General features: G+C 38.5%; 1 protein-coding gene across 2 annotated transcripts in view; it reads left to right on the forward strand.

The window, feature by feature from the left end:
• The first annotated feature begins 860 nt into the window (after positions 1 to 860).
• HDAC2 (histone deacetylase 2) overlaps positions 861 to 24,417 on the forward strand; it is a 29,356-nt gene continuing 5,799 nt past the window's right edge. The window contains exons 1-11 of one of the 2 annotated variants that reach the window (XM_036414513.1): positions 861 to 1,204; positions 11,938 to 12,050; positions 13,294 to 13,411; positions 14,279 to 14,353; positions 15,145 to 15,283; positions 17,136 to 17,277; positions 19,757 to 19,849; positions 19,929 to 20,037; positions 23,041 to 23,181; positions 23,419 to 23,527; positions 24,117 to 24,247. In XM_036414513.1, coding sequence (XP_036270406.1) covers positions 1,153 to 1,204; positions 11,938 to 12,050; positions 13,294 to 13,411; positions 14,279 to 14,353; positions 15,145 to 15,283; positions 17,136 to 17,277; positions 19,757 to 19,849; positions 19,929 to 20,037; positions 23,041 to 23,181; positions 23,419 to 23,527; positions 24,117 to 24,247 — 1,222 coding nt within the window. In that variant the 5' untranslated portion in view covers positions 861 to 1,152. The remainder of the gene's footprint in view (positions 1,205 to 11,937; positions 12,051 to 13,293; positions 13,412 to 14,278; positions 14,354 to 15,144; positions 15,284 to 17,135; positions 17,278 to 19,756; positions 19,850 to 19,928; positions 20,038 to 23,040; positions 23,182 to 23,418; positions 23,528 to 24,116; positions 24,248 to 24,417) is intronic. The other variant, XM_036414515.2, reaches the window with a different exon arrangement.

The raw sequence follows: 24,417 nt of genomic DNA on the forward strand, positions 1-24,417 counted from the left end.
CTCTGGTCTGGCAGGGTCCAGGCCAGTACATTAACACAGGGTGTGCGGATTTTGGAGAAAGACTGATTTCAAACCCCAGACCACCAACGTTGGAGAGGACCACGTTCCTCAATCCCAAGAAGGGATCGAAAGCAAGCGTCTCAGAGTTGTTGGGAGTCTCACATGAGTTCACAGGCTATCTAGTACAACTAGGTGTCAGTGAAACCCATTAGAAAAGCAAGTCCTTGGGCCCGTGCCTGACTGCATACATGGGTCCCACAAGTGCTCATTCAAACCCAGGCGGCACACTCCTCTCCTCCACGTCTGTGATGTCACTCACACGAGACCTCAGAACCGCGGAGCAAGTACTGGCGAAAGGGGAAAGAAGATTCTAAAAAGAAACGAATAAATGAGAAAATCGCCCGCACGCCCTGGCACAGGAGGGCCCCGGGCGGGCTGCAGACAGGCGGGGAGGTGGGTGCCGGAAGGCGTGCCCCAGCGGTCCCGCCCCGGCCGGCGCTGGGCGGCACGTGGTTGGTTCCGGCGGGAGCTTCGCGACAGTGGGGGCGGGGACGCAGGGGATGCGCGGAGGGGGCCTGCGCCGCCCGGCGGGCTACAGTTGAGGGAAGCCCCCCCCGACTGCGCATGCTCGAGATAGGCGCAACCATTGTGCGAAGATCTGGAGGGGGGGACAGTCATCCACTCAACGCCCCTTTTCATCTACGTGAAAAGCGAAAGCCTGATCTTCTTTTCTAATCCCAAGACTATATTTGCCCCGTCCTTCTTCAAGGTGCTCTTCATTAGAAGGCCTTGTACTTGAGGACCGAAGGACCTTTTTCTCTAAGTCGTGCCCCTCCCTTCCCCGTGGAAGCCACAGTGGACTCCTCCCACCTCCCCTTCGCCTCCGGAGGTGGTTCGCTCCCTCCCCCTCCTCCCCAGTGTAGCGAGTTGGCGCCGCGACCTCCCCCGCTCCGCGCTCCCGGCCCCTCCGCCCGGCGGCACCGAGCCCTTCCTGCGCCCTCTCCTCTGCACCCTCGGGCCCGTCCAGCCCCGCGAGACGGCCGTCCCTACTTAATCCACAGCCCTTTCCTCTCCCCGCGGAGCCGGGGCGGCGGCGGCGGCGACAGCAGCAGCAGCAGGAGGAGGAGCCCGGAGGCGGCGGCCGGGGAGCCCATGGCGTACAGTCAGGGAGGCGGCAAAAAGAAAGTCTGCTACTACTACGATGGTGAGTGCCGGCAGGGTGGGCGCGCAGGGCCGGGGCGCCGGGCTGGAGGCCGCCGTGGCGGGTGGCCCCGTGCTCAGGGGTGGGGAAGAGGAGGAGGTGGAGGAGGAGGGAGGGATCGACGCTCGTCCGCATCTTAACCCGTTCCGGCCCCGATGCTGGAGGGGGAGCCCCTTTGCCGGGAGGTGCTGCAGGGGGGTCTGCGGCGGGCACCGGGAGACGCCCGGCTCCCCCCGGACCCTCTCCGGCCGTGCGCCCCTTCGTGGTGGCGGCGGAGCGGGCGGCCCTCCCCGGCATCGCTCTCGCCCGCCAATCTGGGAGCGGAGGTTTGGGGGTGCCCTGCTCGGGTCTCCTGCACCCACCCTCTTAGCTCCAGGTCCAAACATCTACCCGGGCCCGGACTCCACACAAAGCCCGGCGGCCGCGGGAGCTCCGCCCCTCCAGTCCTCTCCGCCCCCCAGTCCTCTCTCCCTCCTCCCCCATCCCCGCTGGTCCCCTCCCAGGCTCCGGCTGGTCTGGGCTCCTTATCTCCGCCTCCAGCGCACCCCGCACCCTGGCACCCGGGCCGGTGCAGCGAGGTGGTTACTGAGGCCGGGGGGACACACGCCGGTGCCGGTGCCGTGCGTGGGCTCCATCCCTCCCTTTTGTTGGCCGGCTCAACCGAGCGCCACTTTCTCGGTATTCAAATGGTGGGAAAGCGTTTCGCTTCCTTCATGGAAATGAGGGCTTTCGAGTTTGAGTCGGGCTCGTCTTCGCGGGAAATTGCAGGGTTGGTAGGGAAAGGTGGAGAGCTGTTCCTGTTGGCGCCGCGGATCCGACCCGATGGGTCGTGGCTTGCCCCTCGGGGAGGTGGTTGCCACCCACCCCTTTGTTGCTCTTTGTTCCACCCGGAAGTACCACCCCGCGCGGGGCTGGAGGGCTGGGGGAGCGTGGGCATCATCTCGCTGGTGGAAGTGTACCCAGGCGGGGGGAGGGGGGGAAGCGCCGGAGTAGGGACACTTGGAGTGGTGCCCAAGTGCCGAGGGATCGGGGAAGCTTGAGCTCACTTCCCTCGCTGTGCATGCTGTCAGTTACTGCAGTCCGATTTTAATTTCAGGGCTTCATCTCACTTGGAATGTGAGCAGTACTGTTGGATCTCTTTTGAGTCCTGTTTTCTGAGCCAGCCTAACTTACACTAAATGGTGGAGTGGGAACCTGTCTAACAGATTGCACAAAGACCTAACGTGGTAAATAAGTTTGTAGTCAGTTACTCTCCAGAGTCAGAATTCTGCAACTTAACAAAGAACCGTAGGCTTCACGGCCTGAAAGTCCTATCTGATTTGTATGAAGCAATATACATTTTGGAAGCTGTTTTCTACATTTTGGTGTGTTATAAATCACACCACTTTACAGAGGTGGAAAGACCTTAGAGGACTAGCTAGGTCAGAATACATCTGACTTTAATTTTGAAAATGGGCATGCATACTGTATCTTCTCAATTAGCAAGGATGAATATATATATATATATATGTTTTATTGATTTTTTATAGAGAGGGATAGAGAGCTAGAAACATCGATGAGAGAGAAACATTGACCAGTGCCTCCTGCACAGCCCCTACTGCGGATGTGCCCGTAACCAAGGTACATGCCTTTGACCAGAATTGAACTTGGGACCTTTCATTACGCAGGATGATGCTCTATCCACTGAGCCAAACTGGTTTCGGCAAGGATGAATCTTTTAATGCTTGTTTATATAAAATAACCCCTGTGTCATTTGTGGAGAAAATCTAAAATCATGAAGAAATCTAAATAGTCTGATATTTAATGTAACTACCCTGTTTCCCCGAAAATAAGACAGTGTCTTATATTAATTTTTCTCCCAAAGTTGCGCTAGGTCTTATTTTCAGGGGATGTCTTATCTTTCCATGCCCTAGGTCTTATTTTCAGAGGATGTCTTATTTTCGGGGAAACACGGTAATACTAGATAGTAATAACCATGTTTTAAAAGCAATTTTTTTGAGAACATTGCATATCTGTAATACAAATTAGTTTGAAATTATGCCTTCGTGAAGGAATAAAGATGGGATTACATTTTCGTTTTATCATCAAGTATTAAAATTTATTAAAATTCGTTCTTTAAGAATTCATGCATAGTTGGGGTCACTGGCAAAATCTTGGCCTTACATTCTCTGCTCAATATTAGAAAGTAAATAACCATGTGTCTAAGTTAATTTTTAAAACGGTATTGTTTCTAAGATTTAGAGATTTGTTCTTGTCAGAGCTTAGGGTAAAGGAGAATGGTTTTAAAAGTTGGGGGAACTGGTGCTAAGGCTCTTTTCTGCAGCTGTTGCTGTTGACTGATTCTTGTCACCAGGCTTGAACTGCAGAACCGGGGGGTACACTTAAGTAGCAGTTTTATCAACAGCTGTAGGTTCCTGGACCCATTTATGTTTAGCCTCTATTGAGGAAATGGGAGCAAGCACTGGTCCCAAGGGTGGGATGTAGGCTTGATAGGTGGAATGGAAGCATGGAAATAATTTAAGTCTCATGGTTCTGACTTAATCAGTACTTTATTGCAGACCATTCAGCTGCTTTACCTGATGGCCAACAGCTGTATAATTGAATGTTTGGAAATTTCTGGTTAGCTAACCCGTTTTTAGTCACATGATTCTCTCAGTTCATTTTTACAATGGAATTTGTGTTCGCTTACACTTGGAATATTTTTTGGGTTTTGTGGCAGAAAGGCTAATACAATATTTTGCAGAGATTATTAAATTTGGATTGGTATCATGCTAATTATGCCACTCAGCCAGAAGCTGGGAGCAGCGAGCGCAACAGCGATGGCGTGGAGTGGGCCTAAGCTGGCAGGCGGACATCCCCCAAGGAGTCCCAAACTGTGAGAGGGGGCAGGCCTGGCTGAGGGACCCCCCTCACCCAGTGCACTCTAGTTTTATATAAGGGACTTGAGTTTCTGGGGATTTTGGTGTTCATTGGGCAGGAGGGCATTTGAGGAATCTTGGAACCAATCTCCTGCAAGATACCAAGGGAGTATTATGGCTAAGTTTAGGGGGTGTCAGAAGTTATAGGAGGATTCTCCACTGCAAAAGGGAGGGGTTCCGTGTCCCTAACCCACCTACCCTCCCATTGTTCAAGGGTCAACTGTATACATAATTTATATAATTGGTCTGTGCTCAGTATTTTTCTCATCTGATAAGGTGCATTACAATGTGTGGAGAGAAGTGATTCAGAGAAAAGCACTCACACTCAATACTATACAGAGATAGAATATAAGTTAACCAAGATCGTGCCTACTAATATACTCCTAATTTACTGTAGCGGATTACTGTATAAGAATTCCACTTGACAGCCAACTGTTGGCAGGTTTTCTTAAGACTTTTATTTATAACTATAGTGCCAAAGTATTTTGCTAGATATCTTTTAATACCATTGCTTGGGTTCTTAGTTCTAGTATAAATCTTTATTATCCATTAAATAGGTAATCCTTTCTCTGGGAGTAAATCGGAGTGTGCTGGGTAAATCACAGCAGTAGTTCATACATACCAGTGGTCTTAATTACACGGCATTATTTAACCATAGTAGAACATAACACTTAAAATAAGACAGATGTTCCTATGTTGGGCCCCCTTCCCCCTGATATTCTTTACCATTCACTTTCTTCATATTTCATCGTACCAGAGAGGCTTTCCCTTTTTGCCTTAGCCCCAGTATTCGTTTTCTCCCTGCCACTAGTACCCCCTAACTTGTCTTCCTCTGTGAATAAAAGCTTCATGATATCAGAATCTGCTTTGCTTATGCCTATACCTCCACCATCTAAGTTTTTTAAAAAGTAAAGGAGTTTTAAATTATTGGTGAATAAGTGTTTAATTCCTTGTGTTTTTATATTGAGATCACTTTCATAAAACATTCTAATTCTTACTACCATGAGTTACAGACAGGTAGGATGAGGGGCATTTTGTCTGCTTTAGGATGAAAGTAGATTGATATCCCTGTTCACCTCAGTCCACCTCTTATCCTTTTTCCACATTGACAGCTGGTGCCTAAAGATTTTTCCCCCTTTGTTAACACAAGAATGGGCCTATTTTCACTGCTACAAAAAGAAAGATTTCCTTTGCTACCAGAAAAAAAAAAATTAGTAATCATTTCTTTTCCTTTAACTAAACTTTAAATGCTTCTATTAACAAGTCATTAAATAAAACAGCTAGAATTAGGGAGGAGGGAGGTGTAGCAATCATAATAGTATTGAAACATGAATGAGACCAGATTTAAAAGTAGGTATAAGGATGTTTATACTGGTTAATAAGTCTTATTTCTCTATTTTATTTTATTTTTTAAAATATATATTTAAAAAAATTTTTTTACAGAGAGAAGGGAGAGAAATAGTTAAAAACATTGATGAGAGAGAAACATTGATCAGCTGCCTCCTTCACACACCCTATTGGGATGTGCCCTTGACTGGAATCGAACCTGTGACCCTTCAGTCCACAGGTCGATGCTCTATCCACTGAGCCAAACCAGTTAGGGCTTATTTATCTATTTTAATAGCACTTGGCTTATACTTGTTTATGGAATCAGTTTTGGGTTCGGAAATACCAAGTGGGCTTAGAGTCTTTCCTATGTACCCGGTAGACAAAAGATTACTTGAGTCTTAAGAAGGAAATAAAAGAGTGTATGTTAGATGGTAAGAGAGGACACCTTTATAGGGTAATCAGACAAGATAAGACCTGAAGAAAGAGAATGGGCTAGCTATAAGAGTTTTTTTCTACAAAAGACATTACAAACTGCCCTGGCCTGGTAGGAGAAAGAACCTGGTGCACTTAACCTAAAAGAGGCCAAGAGGAAGACTCAGGGGAACCATGGAGTGCCAGGCTAGGTAGTAAAGGGCCAGATCACACAAGACTTTGTTGTAAGAGATTCAGAAAGCCATTGAAGGTTGTTTGTTTGGGTTTTTGTTTTGTGTGTGTGTGTGTGTGTGTGTGTGTTTATGGAATTTTTAAACATTAATTTCTTTTTTTAATATTTTTTTCTTTTTCTTTTTTTTTAATATATTAATATTTTATTGATTTTGTACAGAGAGGAAGGGAGAGAGATAGTTAGAAACATCGATGGGAGAGAGTCATCGATCAGCTGCCTCTTGCACACCCCCTACTGGGGATATGCCCGCAACCAAGGTACATGCCCTTGACCGGAATCGAACCCGGGACCTTTCAGTCTCCAAGCTGACGCTCTATCCATTGAGCCAAACCGGTTTCAGCTAAAATTAATTTCTTTATTGATTAAGGTATTACATATTTGTCGTCAACCCCCCATTCCAATCCTCCATCCCGCCATTGAAGGTTTTTAGAGAGAATTCTTAAAGTGGAGAAAGGATGGTAAAGAGTGGTAGAATGTAAGACTGAAAGTAAGAATTAACACGTTAGTCCACATCTATAATATTAAAAGCGTAATATGCAAATCTACCGAACAACAGAATGACCTCCCGGATGACTATGTTATGTCACACACTGGTTCCAGGCCAGCCAAGGCGGGTGCGATGTGATTGGTTGGGGGCCTGGCCATAGCCCCGCGATCATCCCACAAAGGGAGGCTCAGGCCACCCTCTGCAGGGTGATCCATTGGTGCTCCAGGGATGTGTGCTGATGGACTGGGCAGGGCCACGAGGCAGCCAGGGCGCTTAGACCTACATTGCACGAATTTCAGGCATCAGGCCTCTAGTATAATATAATGGTTGAAGCTGACAGACATGGCACATATATTAAAGGAAGGTTTGGTGAGTAAAACTAATAAAACTTGTTGATGGATTGGTAATGGGGTAGGAACTGGGCAATGGTGGTACAGAATAAAGAGTAACTTAAAGGTTTCTAGATTGAGCAATTAAGTGATTCATTCCTGAGAGAAGATGATTTAGGGCAGCCAGGACTCTTGTTCACTGATTTACCCAAGCACCCAGAATAATGCCTGGCACATGGTAGGCTCTTGATTTGTTAAGTGAATGAATGAACGGGTGAAACCCTGGTATTTGAATGTTGAATGGCTATGAGTAGGGGTGGAATCCAGGAAAGTGGTACTCTCAATAATAGTCAAGACTCGCTGTTTCAAGAAGGAGGAGTGTTAAAGGTACTAGTGAACTAAGCAATTTGTGGAAAGCAAAAATAATACAGTAGCTTTTTAAAATCTTTTTCTGGAATCATTTTTTTAGCCAGATTTTCTTTAGGGGTAAAAGTATATTTTATACTCCTGAAATCCAAAATGACCTGAAAATGGGGTGTGTGTGTGTGTGTGTGTTCATTTGGGATAAAAAAACTTGAATTAATATTTGTCATCTTTACTCCATTTATTGTGAGTTTTTGCAGAAATATTAAAGTTTGATTATAGAATACTACCCAGATTCCAGCACATCTCAAAAGTAATGGCAGATGTAACACATTACATTTATAAAACCTGAAAAAAATCTGAAATTCATCTAGTCCCAAGGACTTGGATAAGAGGTTGTAGACCTTAATAGCCACTTTCATACTGGTAACTTCTTCACAGTAACAAAGTTTGCTGTATTCAAAAAGCCACCTTGAGCTAATTTTTCTGGATAATTTACTTCATTGGTAGACGGGGGTTTGTGTGTGTGTGTGTGTGTGTGTTTTAAAATATTATTGATTTCAGAAAGAAAGGGAGAGGGAGAGAGTGATAGAAACCTTTATGATGAGAATCATTGATTGGCCGCCTCTTGTACACCCCCTACCCTGAGGATTGAGCCCACAACCAGGACATGTGCCCTAACCCGGAATTGAACCATGACCTCCTGGTTCATAGACCAACACCAACTACTGAGCAACACCAGCTGAGCTGGTAAAGTGTTTTTGATTATTTTCATGAAAATCAAGATAACATTTAAAAAATGCCCAAATTAGTCTTAGTTGGTTTGGGCCATGGACTGAAGGGTCCTGGGTTCTATTCTAGTCAAGGGCACGTACCTTGATTACAAGCTCTGTGGATCCTGGGGCATGGTCATCGCACCCATGTGGGTGGCAACTAATAGATGTTTCTCTGTCTCTTCCCCCCTCTCCCCACTCTGTCTAAAAATAAATGGGAAAAATATCCTTGAGTAAGGATTAATTTAAAAGACATATTAAATACAAATAAATAAAATGCCCAAATTACATTACCGACCATTTAAATAAACTGAATGAAAAGCCATAGGTTCATAAAACTAAGACATTTATCTTTATTAAAAAGTAAATGGCTACAAAGCAGCCATCTACAGAATTTTGAGATATAGGATTAAGCAGGAAAAAGTTGGAGATGCTTCCTTTACATTTTGGAACAATTCTTAATAAACCAAATGGCAATTATCTGTTGCATGGCCGCACTTGTGGACATTTGTCCTTTAGGTAGTGTGCATATTCTGGTGGGAGTGGAGCTCATAAATTATAGCAGATAAATTTATTTAAAGCTATGTACATTCATAATTTCAGGACCCTATTAGTGACAAAGTAAGTTACTTTGATGGATTAGAAAGGTAGTTTCTTTTAAAATACTGTATTCTACATATGTCCTTTTTGTGTTAGGTTTTTCCCTATCATTTCTTTCTAGTGACACAAGTGTCATTGATCTCCTAGTAGCTGTTACTTAAGAAGATTGGCTGAGTTGCCCTACCTAAGTGTGAATTCTTCTCTACTTGCTAGCTTTGTGACCTGACAATATTACTACCTGATTTTTGTTATAAAATAGGAACGGTATTAATAATTACGACATCATAGATGTTAGATGTTAGGCTATTAACAGAGAGTACATGAGAAGTGTGTAGAATAATGCCTCCTAGTAAGGACTCAATAAATGCTAATTACTGCCCTGGCCGGTGTGGCTCTGTTGGTTGGAGCCTTATCCTGTGCACGAAAGGGTTGTGGGCTCAATCCCCGGTCAGGGCACTAGGGGATGCCAACCAAACGATGTTCCTCACTTTCCCCTTTCTCTGCTCTCTAAAATCAATAAGCTTGTCCTCAGTGAGGATTAGAAAATAAATTAATTCGTTAATTAAATGCTAATTACTGCTGTAACCTTTTTTTTTTTCTCGCTAAAAAATTGCAACCCTATTATACCTTCTCTATAAATTACTGGGCTCTTTCCCATTGTTAGGTTATTGGTGGCTTTTCATTGGATTTTCTGTATGTCCATAATAAGAGTATTTGACCTTAAGATATAGTAGTGTTAGAAACATTTCACATTAGTAATGCTTTTACAGAGGCAGGTGGAAGTTATGTGGAAACTAGAGTTTCTTTATTCTCTCATAATCATCATTGGTGGTGATGGTTACTTAGAAATACCTTCCTTGCATTAACTTGTATATATGATGTTTTGTAACTGTTGGGCTTTTCATATTTAAGTTTCATTGAGATCAGACTGATTGCAAGCTACTATATTATTGCCATCTTGTAGGACAAGAGCTTTCCTTAGAAGGTAGATGGCCACATTGGCTTGCTTTGCTAGTTGTCTATATTGTCTTAGTTTTGTTGTTAGCACCTGCTTTGAGAAAGGTGGCTTTTCTTATGATGGTGTATATATGAATTGTTTTCAGAAGGGAGCTTGTTTAGAAACTGAAGGGTTAAGTAAATTGCAGTTGTGATAGCAATAAAATCAAGTCATGTTATTAGACACAAATATACTAATAACAGTAAACATTCATCCTGGACTGCTATCAAATATATGAAAGAGAGAAACAAGGTTTTTTGAGTTCTCAGTTTCCACTAAACAAACAAGAACCTGTGTGTTTAGGCAGGATTTTGAAAGATATTTTTGATCCTGAAGGTGAATAAGTGACATTACTTATCCTTAGTTTTTAATTATGTAAATCCATGTTGAAATGAATGACTTTAAGCCATTAAAATCAGTTTGGCTATCCTAACAAAATTTTGGAGTTGCTTTATTTAAAACTAGAAGCACTGCTGAAACTGGTTTGGCTCAGTGGATAGAGCGTCGGTCTGCGGACTGAAAGGTCCCGGGTTCGATTCCGGTCAAGGGCATGTACCTTGGTTGCCAGCACATCCCCGGTAGGGGGTGTGCAAGAGGCAGCTAGCCGATGTTCCTCTCTCATCAACGTTTCTAGCTCTCTCTCTCCCTTCCTCTCTGTAAAAAGTCAATAAAATATATATTTTAAAAAACCTAGAAGTACTGCTAAAAGTAATTTCCCGTAAAGGCTATTACAAAAAAAACTAGAGGCCCGGTGCACAAAATTTATGCATTGGGGGGAGGGGATTCCCCTCAACCCAGCCTACACCCTCTCTAATCCTGGACCCTTTGGGGGATGTCCGACTTCCAGTTTAGGCTTGATCCCCTAAACCAGCAGTTAGACATCCTTCTCACAATCTGGGACCGCTGCCTCCTAACTGCTAACCTGCCTGCCTTATTGCCCCTAATCTTCTCTGCCTGCCAGCCTGATCTCCCCTTACTGTTTCTCCCACCCCCCCTCATCCCCTTGCCAGCCTGGTTGCCCCATGCAGCCTGCTGTTTAGTCATTACTGTGAGGGCATCCTGGCCAATTTGCATATTACCCTTTATTTGTATAGATTATTAATATAGATCTCCATTTCAGCTCTGTCTGGGTAGCTCAGCTGGTTAGAGCATCAGCTCAGTATACCAATATTGTGAGTTCAGTCCCTGATCAGGACATATAAAAGAATCAACCAGTGGATGCACAAATAAGTGGAAGAACACATCAATGTTTCTTCCTCTCTCAAAAGTAAAAATTTAAAATGTCCATTACAAAAAAACAACAACTTTATTATAGAAACACTAGAGCTTTACCTAAAAGTATTGATTTCATTGAAATTTTGTAGATGAATATGTGGTTTTGTTGTTTATTTAAAAATAAATCTATGCATAAATTTTAAGATGCTATAAAAAGAGGGTAGGAATTGTAATTTCAGTGGTGAAGAATAAGACAAAATACCCTTATTACCTTGAATGATATGAGTATATCATCAGAATAAAAATTTTATTTGATCCACATTTCAGTTACCAAAATTTCCCTTACAGACTGATATGGATATAAAACATTTTAACTGATGAACCAAAAGTCAGATATAAAGACAGTAAAGCAACAAGCAGACTGTAAAATTACAGTGGGGAGGGTAAGGAGATCTGGGGGATATGAGATCAACCAAAGGACTTGTATACATGCATATAAGTACAACTAATGGACACAAAACTCTGGGGAGGGAGGATATGTATGGGAGGGGGGGACAATGTTAAAATATGTACACAGATAATAATTTAATTAAAAAAACACAAGACATTTTAGTCACCCTGATATTAACGATAAGGAATTTCTGAGATACCAGTAAACCATGCAAGAAATAGTACATATTTGCTGGAAACGTTTAAAATCATACCAGAGAGTTTACCTTAAGCATTTGAATTTAAAAATGAATACTAAACGCAGTTATCACTTTAAGGAACAGAAATTATGTTTGTGAGTAAAAGCGCATTTCATTTGGGCTAATACTAAATGAGAAATTTTATTAAACTAAATGAGAAAAGTTTGTTTGCTTTAATCTATAAATAATGTATTAATGGAATTGTCAGCATAAAAGTGTGTATAATAGTATCCTGGTTTTCTCAGGAGTGAAAGTTACAACATCTAATATTATTATTTAGGAATTTAAGTACATCTTGTTTAGGAGGTAAATACCTTCTTAGTGGGGAACATACTCTTGTTTGTATTGATTATTTTGTCTCTTCTGTTTTAGGTGATATTGGGAACTATTACTATGGACAAGGCCATCCTATGAAACCTCATAGAATCCGCATGACCCATAACTTGCTGCTAAATTATGGCTTATATAGAAAAATGGAAATATATGTGAGTATACCTTTTGGTAAATACTCAGCACTGATTTTTTTTTTAACTATTATTATTCTCCTTGGTGAAGGACTTTTAGCAGATGAAAATGTCTACGAGAAAATGGAAACTTGATTTTGCTTTATTTAGAGGAAACTGAATGTGGGACCTATAGTCTCTTTTCTCTCTTCATCAACATTTTTTAAATTCCTCCCCCACCCCCCTAGGAAGGGAGGAGAGAGAAACATCAATGATGAGTGAGAATCATTGATGGACTGCCTCCTGCATGCCACACCCCTCAACACGGGTATGTGTCCTTGACCAGAATCAAACCTAGGACCCTGCTATCTGCTGACCTAAGCTCTATCCACTAAGCCAAACCAGATAGGGCCCATCAACATTTTTAAAAAGTTTCCCCTACCCCAGGTTTTTGCATTTATGGAGAACAATTTTATTCAGCATACTACATATTTTTGTTAAATAATTGTTGATTTGTCTGTGCTGCTGAAGAGTTGATTTGAGACTGTTACAAAAGAATTACAGAGGAACTTAATCCTACAAATATTTATTGGTGTATAAACCCTGTTGGTGGACAAGCAGAGTACCAAATAACATAACATACAACAACTGCTTTAAATGTTTTTGTAGATAAAGATGGGAGTGTATATAAACAATACAACACACTACAATTCTTATCTATTTGGGGAAGTAGTTAACAATATTAGGGGATATGTGTGAGTTATTTTCTTCAGATATATTTGGTAGTCATTTAGAGAAAAGGAGTTGTGGGATGAAACTTTCAATCAGAAAGCCTTGTGGAAAAAGTATGTCATAAATGAAATAATTCTTCCGAATAAGGATGATTTGGTTAGGAAAAGGAAGAGAGATTGTCAACAAAGACAAAACGGAGAATGAGTTTCATTCTGGGAGGTCATTGATAAAATCAGTGGATACAGAGCAGGTTTATGATGGGAAAGTAGTGGTTATGAGCATGGATTTGATTTCTAGGGGTTGACCCATTTCCATTAAAATAAAAGGAGTGATTAAGTCTTAGTTTGTATTAGACTTGTCTAATGCTTTTAAAGGAGTGTAAATTAGCTTTGGAATTGATTGTTTTCCTAAAACCTGCATGTATTTGCTTTGGAATTTAATTTGTTCTGGAAGATCTAATTCTTTTGAGAGGTGAAATTGTGTGCTTTGTGTTTGATAATTCTGATATAACCAGTTGTAATTCCACAATTCTAACATTTATTTTACTTCACAGAGGCCCCATAAAGCCACTGCTGAAGAAATGACAAAATACCACAGTGATGAGTACATCAAATTTCTACGTTCAATAAGACCAGATAACATGTCTGAGTATAGCAAGCAGATGCAAAGATGTACGTTTCTTGTTAAAAGTATATATTAATATTGACTAGTTAAAAATGAAAATTTTTGAAGCTTATAATTATACTAGAGTCCCGGTGCACAAAAATTGTGCGCTGTTGGGGGAATGTCCCTTAGCTTGGCCTGTTCCCTCTCACAGTCTGGGACCCCTTGGGAGATGACCGCCTGCCAGCTTAGGCTCACTCTCCCCGGGGATCAGGCCTAACCCAGCAGTAAGACATCCCTCTCGTAGTCCAGGACTCCTCGCACCTTAATGCCCTCCTGCAATGGAGGCAGGAGAGCCTCTCACCACTGCTGCTGTGCTCATTAGCCATGAGCCTGGCTTCTGGCTGAGCGGTGCTCCTATGAGAACATACTGACCACCAGGGGACAGCTTCTGCGTTGAGTGTCTGCCCCCTGGTGGTCAGTTTATTTGGTCAATTTGCTTGTTGGGGTTTTACTATTTAGGATTTTCTCCTGATCTAAAATACTGTTTTAGTTATTTACTAGATGCCCAGTGCCCGAAATTCATGCACTTGGTGTGTGGGGGGGCATCCCTCTACCCAGCCTGTGCCGTCTCCCAGTCCGGGAGTCCAACTACAGGAGTTTGGCTCCAGGGCATGTCTGGCCCATCTCACCTGACCCCACCAGCCACCTTCTAATTAATTTCCTTTCAATGTGCACGAATTCATGCCCTGTGTCACTAGTATTGGATAAAATGATAAATTATACTTTTAAATTACAAACTTTACATCACTATTATGATATGTGTATGTTTTATGGTTGCATCAAATAAAATATTTGTAGGAAATTATTTTTGTAAGAAAAGGCTTTTAGTAATTCACAGAATGGGTGAAATTAATGAAATCCATTTTTCGCAGTTAATGTTGGAGAAGATTGTCCAGTGTTTGATGGACTCTTCGAGTTTTGTCAGCTCTCAACTGGAGGCTCAGTAGGTAAGTGTCCTCATTTAGTCAGACTTAAAGTTGATTTAAACATGGTATGTATATCTTTTAGGATATTTGTTTAAATCAAAAGCCCTTTTTTTTATGATCATAATGACTCCAGCTTTTTATTTTACTTTTTTTTTCTTACTGCCATTTCATTTTCACTTGCAGACTTCTTTTTCCTTCCTCTCTTCAAGCTACCATTGTGTTAACTCTAACTACCACTGTTACCATCACTTTCCATATATGCTTATTTAATCAGATCAAAGCTGTAAGAACATAATTTATTTAGGAGAAATTGCTAACTTTTAGAGCACTAAACAGTCACTCTTGCCTTTTATGATTTTACTAGACACCCGATGCATGAAATTTGTGCACAGGGCAGGGGAGTGTCCCTCAGCTCAGCCTGCACGCTCTCCAATCTGGGATTCCTCTCACAATCCAGGACTGCTGGCTCCCAAACGCTCCCCTATTTGCCAGCCTGATCACCCCCTAACCAATTCCCTGACAGCCTGATAACGCCTAATTGCTCCCTTGCCAGCCTGATTGCCCCTAACTTCCCTCCCCTGCAGGCCTGATTCCCCTCTCCCCAACTGCCTTCCCCTACAGGCCTGGTTCCCCCTCACCAACTGCCCTTCCCTGAAGGCCATCTTGTGTGTTGGAGTGACTGTCAATTTGCATATTACTCTTTTATTAGATAGGATACTCTTGGCTTACCCATGGCATACTCTTTCTTATGTCTAGTTTTGCTAATTTTAAATTTTAAACATTTAAAATTTTTATCCTGTCTTGTTTCTTAGCTGGAGCTGTGAAGTTAAACCGACAACAAACTGATATGGCTGTTAATTGGGCTGGAGGATTACATCATGCTAAGAAATCAGAAGCATCAGGGTTCTGTTATGTTAATGATATTGTGCTGGCCATCCTTGAATTACTAAAGTAAGTTCATTTGTGTTGGTGTTTTTCCTATAAAAAATACTTTAATTAAAATGATAAAATCTATTGTTTTTTAAAACAACATCAAAAGTAATAATCACGTGAACATGGTTAACGGTGAACTTTCAATGGATTTATTATGGACCATTGTAGAAATAATAGAAATTTGTCCAACCCTTGGATTTTTAAGGAAGAAATGCATCTAAGTATCTTAAACTCTCAATTATTACCTCTCTAAAAAAAATATTAGAAGTAGCTTACCAATTTAGATTTGAGTTATATACAGTTTCAACTAATGAAAAATGACATTGTCTCTTTTGTAAGTTTTAACTTTTGATGGCAAATATTTAAAATCTGTGCTAAAGAAAATTTGCTTACCTATTGAATTAAATGTAGATAATTGCATAGCTATTGTAGAACAGGGCTATCCTCTAAAAATGGGTGTTATTATCCTTAAGTTGCTGAAGGAGTTAGTGTTAAAGTTATTCTTGACTACAGCTAGCGGTTCTCAACCTGTGGGTCGTGACCCCTTTCTCAGGGGTCGTCTAAGACCATCGGAAAACACAGATATTTACATTACAATTCATAACAGTAGAAAAATTACAGTTATGAAGTAGCAATGAAAATAACTTTATGGCTGGGGTCACCACAACATGAGGAACTGTACTAAAGGGTCACGGCATTAGAAAGGTTGAGAACCACTGCTCTATGCATACCATTTATAGAGGCTGATTTTTTCAGTCACTTAAAGTTTGATATTGACTCCCCAAATAAACAACTAGGCAGTGTCAGTTGACTATGAGCCTAGGAAACCACTTGAAATCCTTGCCTTGTTTTTTTATTTTTATTTTTTTATTTAATATGTTTTTATGATTCAGAAAGGAAGGGAGAGAGGGAGAGAGATAGAAACATCAGTGATGAAAGAGAATCATTGATTGGCTGTCTCTTGCATATGTCCTTCCCCCCACCCCCCTTAGGGATCAAGCCTGAAACTGGGCATGTGCCCCAAGAATCAAATCATGACCTCCTGGTTCATAAGTTGATCATGCAGGCCAGACGGAAAAACTATTTTAAAATCTATTTTTATCTCAAAAGTTATACAGAAAGAAAGAGGCCATTGGCCAAATTTGGACTCTGGCCATAGATAGATTGCCAAACTTAAAACACACACACACACACACACAATTTATCTTGTCCTAGTCAGTTTGGCTCAGTGGATAGAGCATTGGGCTGGGGACTGACGGGTCCCACATTCAGTTCTGGCCAAGGGTACATGCCCAGGTTTCGGGCTCGATCCCCAGTAGGGAGCGTGCAGGAGACAGACAATCAGTGATTCTCTCTCATCATTGATGTTTCTATCTCTCACTCCCTCTCCCTCTCTGAAATCAATAAAAATATATTTTTAAAAATTTATTATTGAAAGTATTATAGATGTTCCCCTCTTTATTCCCTATTGACCTGCTCCTGCCTCTGCCTCTGCTCCAGGCCTTTTCAACCCCTATTTTATAAGTGAATATTTACTAGAGAGATGCTTTAAAGTAACAATCTTAAATATGGTATATTCTTTGGTTGTTAATAAAAAGAAATGTGTATTTACTATGGTTTTTAAGCTCATAGAATGGGACAGATTCCACAGCAAGTACATCTTTTCACTTACATTGGACCTACAGGGTGGATTTAAAGGTCTGAGGCTCATGTTGTAAGTAGAGGTGTTTGCATGGTCTCTTAGACTAGAAATAAAGAAAGGGAATTAAGCATTCTGGCATTTAAGAGCTCAGAAACAGGCTTTCTAACTCCATGGTGGTTCTTCCCATCTTAAAACCTTTAAATAACTTAGTCACGGCTTTCTTTGCAGGTATCACCAGAGAGTCTTATATATTGATATTGATATTCATCACGGTGATGGTGTTGAAGAAGCTTTTTATACAACAGATCGTGTAATGACTGTATCATTCCATAAATATGGGGAATACTTTCCTGGAACAGGAGACTTGAGGGTATGACTGAATTCTGTCTGGATAAATATGAGAGGCTAGTAATCCTGTACCTGAACTAATATTTTCCTGAGTCACTAATTTGAAGCTTATATGTAGAGTTGAGTCATTTTATATTCTATAACATCTAGATTTTAGTTTTACTTTCCTTTGCTCAACTATTTTTTGTTGTTGAATAGCTATTTTTTAACATCAGCAAAGCATGAAGCAATTTTTTGATGTTCAATTGGAATATTCAAAACCTACTTATTGGTAATATACTTTGGAATTGATTAGAAAGATTGCTAGAATAAAGTAATTGACTATAAATTTTTTTTTAAGTTCTTGTACTGTTCTCTTTTTATGATTGGTCTTGATTTAATAGGTCTAACTTTAATCTATTTTTCTTAGGCCTTTGGCATTTGTCAGAAGATACAATACCATAGCTTATCCAGCCTATTACATTAAGTTAATTTATTTCTATTGTGTATCTGTTATCTTCTTTCATTTGGTACTCTCATATTTCATAAAAAACCAATGATCACATCCTGTTTCTACAAACTTCTTGAAATTTTTTGCTTCACTAGAGTTCACACATGCCTATTGAAGTTTAATTCGGAAATGTAAACAACTTTTTCATTCAGCCTGGATTATATGGAAGATTTCTTTTAGCATAGCATTCAATAATAATTTTAAACTTAGTTATTTTTCAAATCGTTATATCATTAGCCAACAAAAGGGTTAATGTGGCCTTAAAGTGTTCAGATGTGTGGCTTTTCATTATTTGACTACAAGTTGATGCTCTTTTAGTAAGAGTTGTGATGCTGAAACCTTTTTTTTTTTTTTTTTTTTTTTTAAAAGTAGGTAGGAAGTCAGAGTATTTCATTTTAAATAATGTGATTTTTTAAAATTACACATTTATATTTTCAGTTACATGCCAGTTAGCTACTTCTATGCCTTTCCCCACTTGGTGTGATTTTATAGACCCAATGGTTCTCAAAGTATAATCCTTTATACTGGCAAAATTAGCATCCGCTATGGAACTTGTTAGAAGTACATCTTCTCGGGTCTCAGGGTTATTCTGCACACTTAACATTTGAGAACCACTGTTCTAAACCAGTAGAATTCATTTGTCTACAGTCATTGCATCCCAGTGGAAATAAAGCCTTCTCAGCGTTGAGCTTGAAGAATAGTGGTTTTGTAATATAATCCTAATTAATATCAGAAATGGCAAATGGAGGTCTCTGTTTTTGTCATTCTTCTGATTAAAGTTGTTGGAAAATGCATGTTTTAAAAATATTTGAGAATGACTTTGAACATCTCTTCCTCACTAAGATTTTATACCCACTCTGTGAAAGGCCCTCATAATATTTTCCTTTCGGATATGAGGAATTTTGTAAGGAAACTAAAATCAATCATTACATTATATGTGTAGTTGTATTTGGATTTTTGTGAAACTTCAGTGTATCTTTGGATGTTACTTTAATGAACATTCCCTTCTCATTGTAAATCAGGAAAGGCAACTGAGCTTAAATCATTGTTAAAACCCTGCTTGCATTTATTAGATAGTGTCTAGGTAAGAGAATAAAACAAAGGTGTGATAAAGGAGCCATGGTGAAAGAAATGAAAGGGATAAAGCTTAGTCCAACAAAGGCAGCAGCTATGAGTTGCCTGCATAAAGTGATCAAACTACTAATCACCTTGTTCTTATTGTCAGAGTATATTCCAACTGTTTTTAGTGCAGGATCTTTCCATGAGAGATAAGGGAAGAACTTGTACATGTGTTAACACTAAAGATTCATATTTATTGAGACATAATTTAAAATACTTAAGAATCAGTCATTTCCAATCCTTTGGTGTTGTTAAAGCACTATTTTGTAGAAATGTCCCCTATCCCATTTCTTCTAGGAATATATTCGTGTGTGTGTGTGTGTGTGTGTGTGTGTGTGTGTGTGTGTAGTGTGTGTATATAGCTGTGATCTAGACATCAACTTCTCTCCTTTGCTTAAGTGCTTAGAGTGGTACTTACTGAACAAGTAGAAAAAATTTTATTTCAAACCCAAGTAGAGATTTTGATGCTTTATTCTGAAGCTATTAAAATATCAATAAAGCCTGCCAGATTGTGAGCCATAAGAAGAATCTATTAGAGACAGGGTCCTTTGGCTCAGAATATATCTTCTGTAGTTTTACTCATAAAAATTTCTTACATGAATTTTTTGGATTAATTGTATTATGTAGCTTAATATTGGGTTTAACTATTAAATTCTCCAAAATAATCATTACAGATTTGTTGGAATTGGTTCTTTTCAGCTTTATTAGTAGCCTATTAATGTTAAAACATGCCTTTATTCTATTCTGTATTATTTTCTTTCTCAACCACATGATTCCGAAATGTTTTTTGTTACCTGTTCTTTTAATCTCTTAAAATATTTTAATTTAAAAAAATCTGTCGAACTTTTTATTATGAAGAATTTTCTAACATCTGTTTAACTCTTTATTTTAGGATATTGGTGCAGGAAAAGGCAAATATTATGCTGTCAATTTTCCAATGAGAGATGGTATAGATGATGAATCTTATGGGCAAATATTTAAGCCTGTAAGTATTACTATTTTCAAACTCAAAATGAATTTGAAAATCTTTTTAGAAATAATAACATTTGTTATTTTTTACATAGATCATCTCAAAAGTGATGGAGATGTATCAACCTAGTGCTGTGGTGTTACAGTGTGGTGCAGACTCGCTATCTGGTGATAGACTTGGTTGCTTCAATCTGACAGTCAAAGGTAAGCAATTTAAAGGGTGATAGTTCCAGAAAATTGTATATGTGTTTGTTTGAAATTGGTTTTTCTGACTACAGTTACTCTTATTTCAGTAAGGTCTTGTTTAGGTCTTTTTCATTTTGTCAAGTTTATGTATACAGTCATTCATGAATAGTTTTATAGAGCTTGTTGCAATCTCAACAAGGACAGCTATTTTCATTGTTTTTGGTTGATTCTTTTGGTGTGTGTGTCTTTCTCTAAAAAACATGCAAACTTTGCTACTTTCGATTTTTTATTTTAGCCTTGTATATTCATTTTTTATGTTGAAAGGAGAGATTCAGTTCCTTTTCACACTTTATCCCTAATATGCACACACCTTTCTAATAGCTTCATATAACTCTTGTATTTATAACAGAACTTTGGTGTGGTAGTCACTGTTTACAGCAGCATCAGTACCATTAAAGTCATTTCAGCTTATCAATTTTTCTTTATTGCATAACTTGTTTTTTCCAGTTTTTCATTTCCTTAATTTTCTCTTTACATACCGTGTTTCCCCGAAAATAAGACATCCCCTGAAAATAAGACCTAGCGCAACTTTGGGAGAAAAAATTAAGACACTGTCTTATTTTCGGGGAAACAGGGTATTACTAAATGACCAGTGTCTAAGTAGCTTCATATGTTTAGATGCATTAAGTATCCTATCATTTCCTGTCAGTTTAACCTTCTTGAAGTAAAGCCTCCTCATTTGTTCCTATTTGGATGAGTCTCCTCTCCAGACCTGGTAGAAAGTCAGCTGCTCTTTGCTTCTCTGTTGAATTGGCTCCCCTGATTGCCGTTTCCTCTTAATTGTGTCTCTCATTTTGTGGAGCACATTTTCAAGTGGCTATCTAAGCAAAGTCATTTGTGAGATAAGGAAATTATGTTGATTTGACCAAGTGTTGATATCAACATGATAGAAGTCTAGACCAAAGTAAAGAAAAATGACCATTACGGAATGGACTTCTAAGGAATAAAAATAAATCTGAAATTTTATTTAATGTATTATGTGTGGATCAGTAGTAACTCATCATGGATATTGTACATAATTGTGGAGTTGTTTTCCTTGTGAATTTTAAGGTAACAAGTTGATGTTTTTCTTTGAATTCTCTCATAGATGTGAAGAATTCTCAAATAAACTTTTTCCAGAATGCTATTGGCCTAATTGGAATTAAATAAGTGCAGATATTAAAGGCTTTTTTATTTAATGTCATGCTTGTTACTATACCAGGCAACATTAGAATTATATATAATCTATTCTACTTTTTTAGGTTGAACTATGAAATTAATTGCCGCTTTTAGGTTAACAGTGCCCAAATAGCAAGTTTTATATTGTAACTTCATATGTGTTGATAATGATCTTTTACTTCAAAATGCATATGATTTCCCAAAAATGATCTACCTAATGCACTCTTAAGATATGTATTAACCATCGTTTTAACTCTTTAAAAGTTCTCAAAGCTTTCATTCTTAAAAGCAGTAGCTTTCATATTTATAAACTGTGTTTTACTCTTACAATATTAAATCTATATATTTTAACTGATAGCATTTTAGTTGTATAAAGCATATAAGGAGATTTATCATCCCAAAACTTAAACTTGATTATAATCTTCTCTGCTGCCATCCTCTATTCAGATTTCTCAGGTCTGCTAAAGTAGTTACCTCTTGTTCATTTCCTTCCTACCTTTACAGTGTTAATGTCTATTTTGTCTGGTCTTCCTTTTTGTGGAATTTAGCCATTTTAGAAAATCCCTTTATAGTCCTTTATATTAGGTTTTAATATATAAGTAAATTTCTTTGTCTAGCCAGCTGTCTTTACTAGGAAGTCTATAAATTAACATTCTGTTTTATTATAAAACACCCAGTTCTCTCTCTATATATAAAAGCCAATCTTCCATGGCCCCTCCCCTCTGCCAGCCAACCTCCTATAGCCCTGATTTGGGACTGGGCGAGTGCCCTAATTGGCCCCAATCACTGGCCAGGCCAAGGGACCCCACCCATGCACAAATTTGTGCACTGGGCCTCTAGTCTAATATAAGAAAGCTATGTTTTTTTAGTAGCAATAATAAAAAATGAGTTGTGAATCATATAGAACAACTATAAAAATACTTAATGAGAATATTCACAATATACAGTTATAAGATCACTAAACTTTAAAATATTGATTGAAAGGGAATATAATTTTTTAAATACCTTTGGATGATGCAGTTTTATGTAGCTTTTTCTTTGTAGTATTCCCCCACCCCCCCAAATTCTTTAACAGGTATGGCTTTCTTCTATAAATAAAAGATTTTTTTCTATTTTAAAATATTAACTTAAGTGTCTGAGTGTTGCTATTCTAAGAAGTTACTGTTAACTTGTAATTGATTATTAAATTATAACATTTATTCAAAGGAAATATTTTGGTTTTATATTAGGTTTACTTTGTATTCGAGATTCTACACATAAAAATTATTGAACTTTTTTTTAATAGTAATAAGTATTAATTTTATAATCTTCAATAAGTTAAGAAAAATTATAATACTGCTACCTAAAGATATCCTACAGTTAAACTTTTTTGGATAGCCTTTCATTGTGCGTAATGTTTCATTGTTACTTGATTTCTTTTCCCTTGTGTAACTGCACATGTACAAAACATCTTCATATCACATAATATCTTCCTGTTAATAAAAATGTGTTGTGTTTATATTTTGATCTTAATATAGTTATATATTTGATTTTTCTATCAGGCACACTTGCTAATAAACTAGCCACTTATATCTTAACTGTGTTTTGTATATTATTGTGAAAGGTGTTTTGATTTAAAAAAAAAACAACAGTTTTGTATTGTTATCTTTATTTTTTTATTTATTAAATTTTTTTACATATTACTTGTTTTTAAAATATTTAGAAATGCTATTTTGGTTTTTTAAAATTTTGCTATCTTTTTAAATTTTATTTTTCAAACTGTAACGATGCAGACTTATTGTTGCCCAAATCTCTTTATCTTAGGTCATGCTAAATGTGTAGAAGTTGTAAAAACTTTCAATTTACCATTGCTGATGCTTGGGGGAGGTGGATACACAATTCGTAACGTTGCTCGCTGTTGGACATATGAGACTGCAGTTGCCCTTGATTGTGAGATTCCTAATGGTAAGTACTTTTATTATATTTTTATTGGATGAGCTGTCAATATATAGAAATAGATGGGTGGGTGATTAAATTCCAAAACCATGTAAATAAAAGAGCAGTCAATTAATGAATTTACTTTGCATTCACGTTTAAACATTTTCTTTGGAAATATTTCTCAAGTTGAATCTGGAATTTTGTGTATGGATATGTGTGAAAATTAAGTTTTTAATATTAATTTTATTTCATTGTTTTTAATAGAATTGCCATATAATGATTACTTTGAGTATTTTGGACCAGACTTTAAACTGCATATTAGTCCTTCAAATATGACAAACCAGAACACTCCAGAATACATGGAAAAGATAAAGTAAGACATCATTGAATTGTTTTGGTAAATGTTTGATATAACTTCAGGAACCTTTAGAACGCCAAGTGCATTAGGTCATTTTAGCTTTAGACACAAGATATTTCCTTTGTCTTTTTCAAAAGCATTTAAAATCCTAAGATTATTTATTTCTTTAATTTTTAAACATAACGGCAAGTATGTGGGCTTCATAGCTCAAAAATATTTTAATTTTCTATTAGTTTTCAGTTTACAAAGCTGTAAAGTTCATACTCTTGGCTTTACATGAAAGTGAAGTAAAATATATTTTCATAGACATTTTAGTACACAGGCCTGGGTTTGTGTTCTCTAGATCTGTGACATTTGTCAAGTTAATTTGCCTTTGTGCTTATATTTTCTTAACCAATGAAATATGGGGATGAAATAGTACTTGTAAATTTTGAAGATTAAATGGGTTCGTAATATGTAAAGTATTGGTGCGCAGTTAATTTGTTATTTTAATTCAGAGGTTTAAATTAAAGATGAAGTTTTTTGCTTAATGTGTTTCATCAACATTTAAAAGCAACTTGAAAGAGAATGAATTGTGTCTAATAGCTTTGCATGTATAATTTAGACAGCGTTTATTTGAAAATTTACGCATGTTGCCTCATGCACCTGGCGTCCAAATGCAAGCTATTCCAGAAGATGCTGTTCATGAAGACAGTGGAGATGAAGATGGAGAAGACCCAGACAAGAGAATTTCTAGTAAGATAATGCTTTGATGTGTATTCTGTTACATTTTCCTGATTTTTTAAAATAACACTACAAACTGAAGGTTTTAGTAGCCCAAGAACACAATGGTCATATTTCATTAGCACACTATTATTTTTGTGCTAATTTTTAATCTTCCAATTTTTAATCTTAAATAGTTTAAC

This window comes from Pipistrellus kuhlii, unplaced genomic scaffold (assembly GCF_014108245.1).
Source record: "Pipistrellus kuhlii isolate mPipKuh1 unplaced genomic scaffold, mPipKuh1.p scaffold_m20_p_5, whole genome shotgun sequence".
Taxonomy (NCBI): Eukaryota; Metazoa; Chordata; class Mammalia; order Chiroptera; family Vespertilionidae; genus Pipistrellus; species Pipistrellus kuhlii.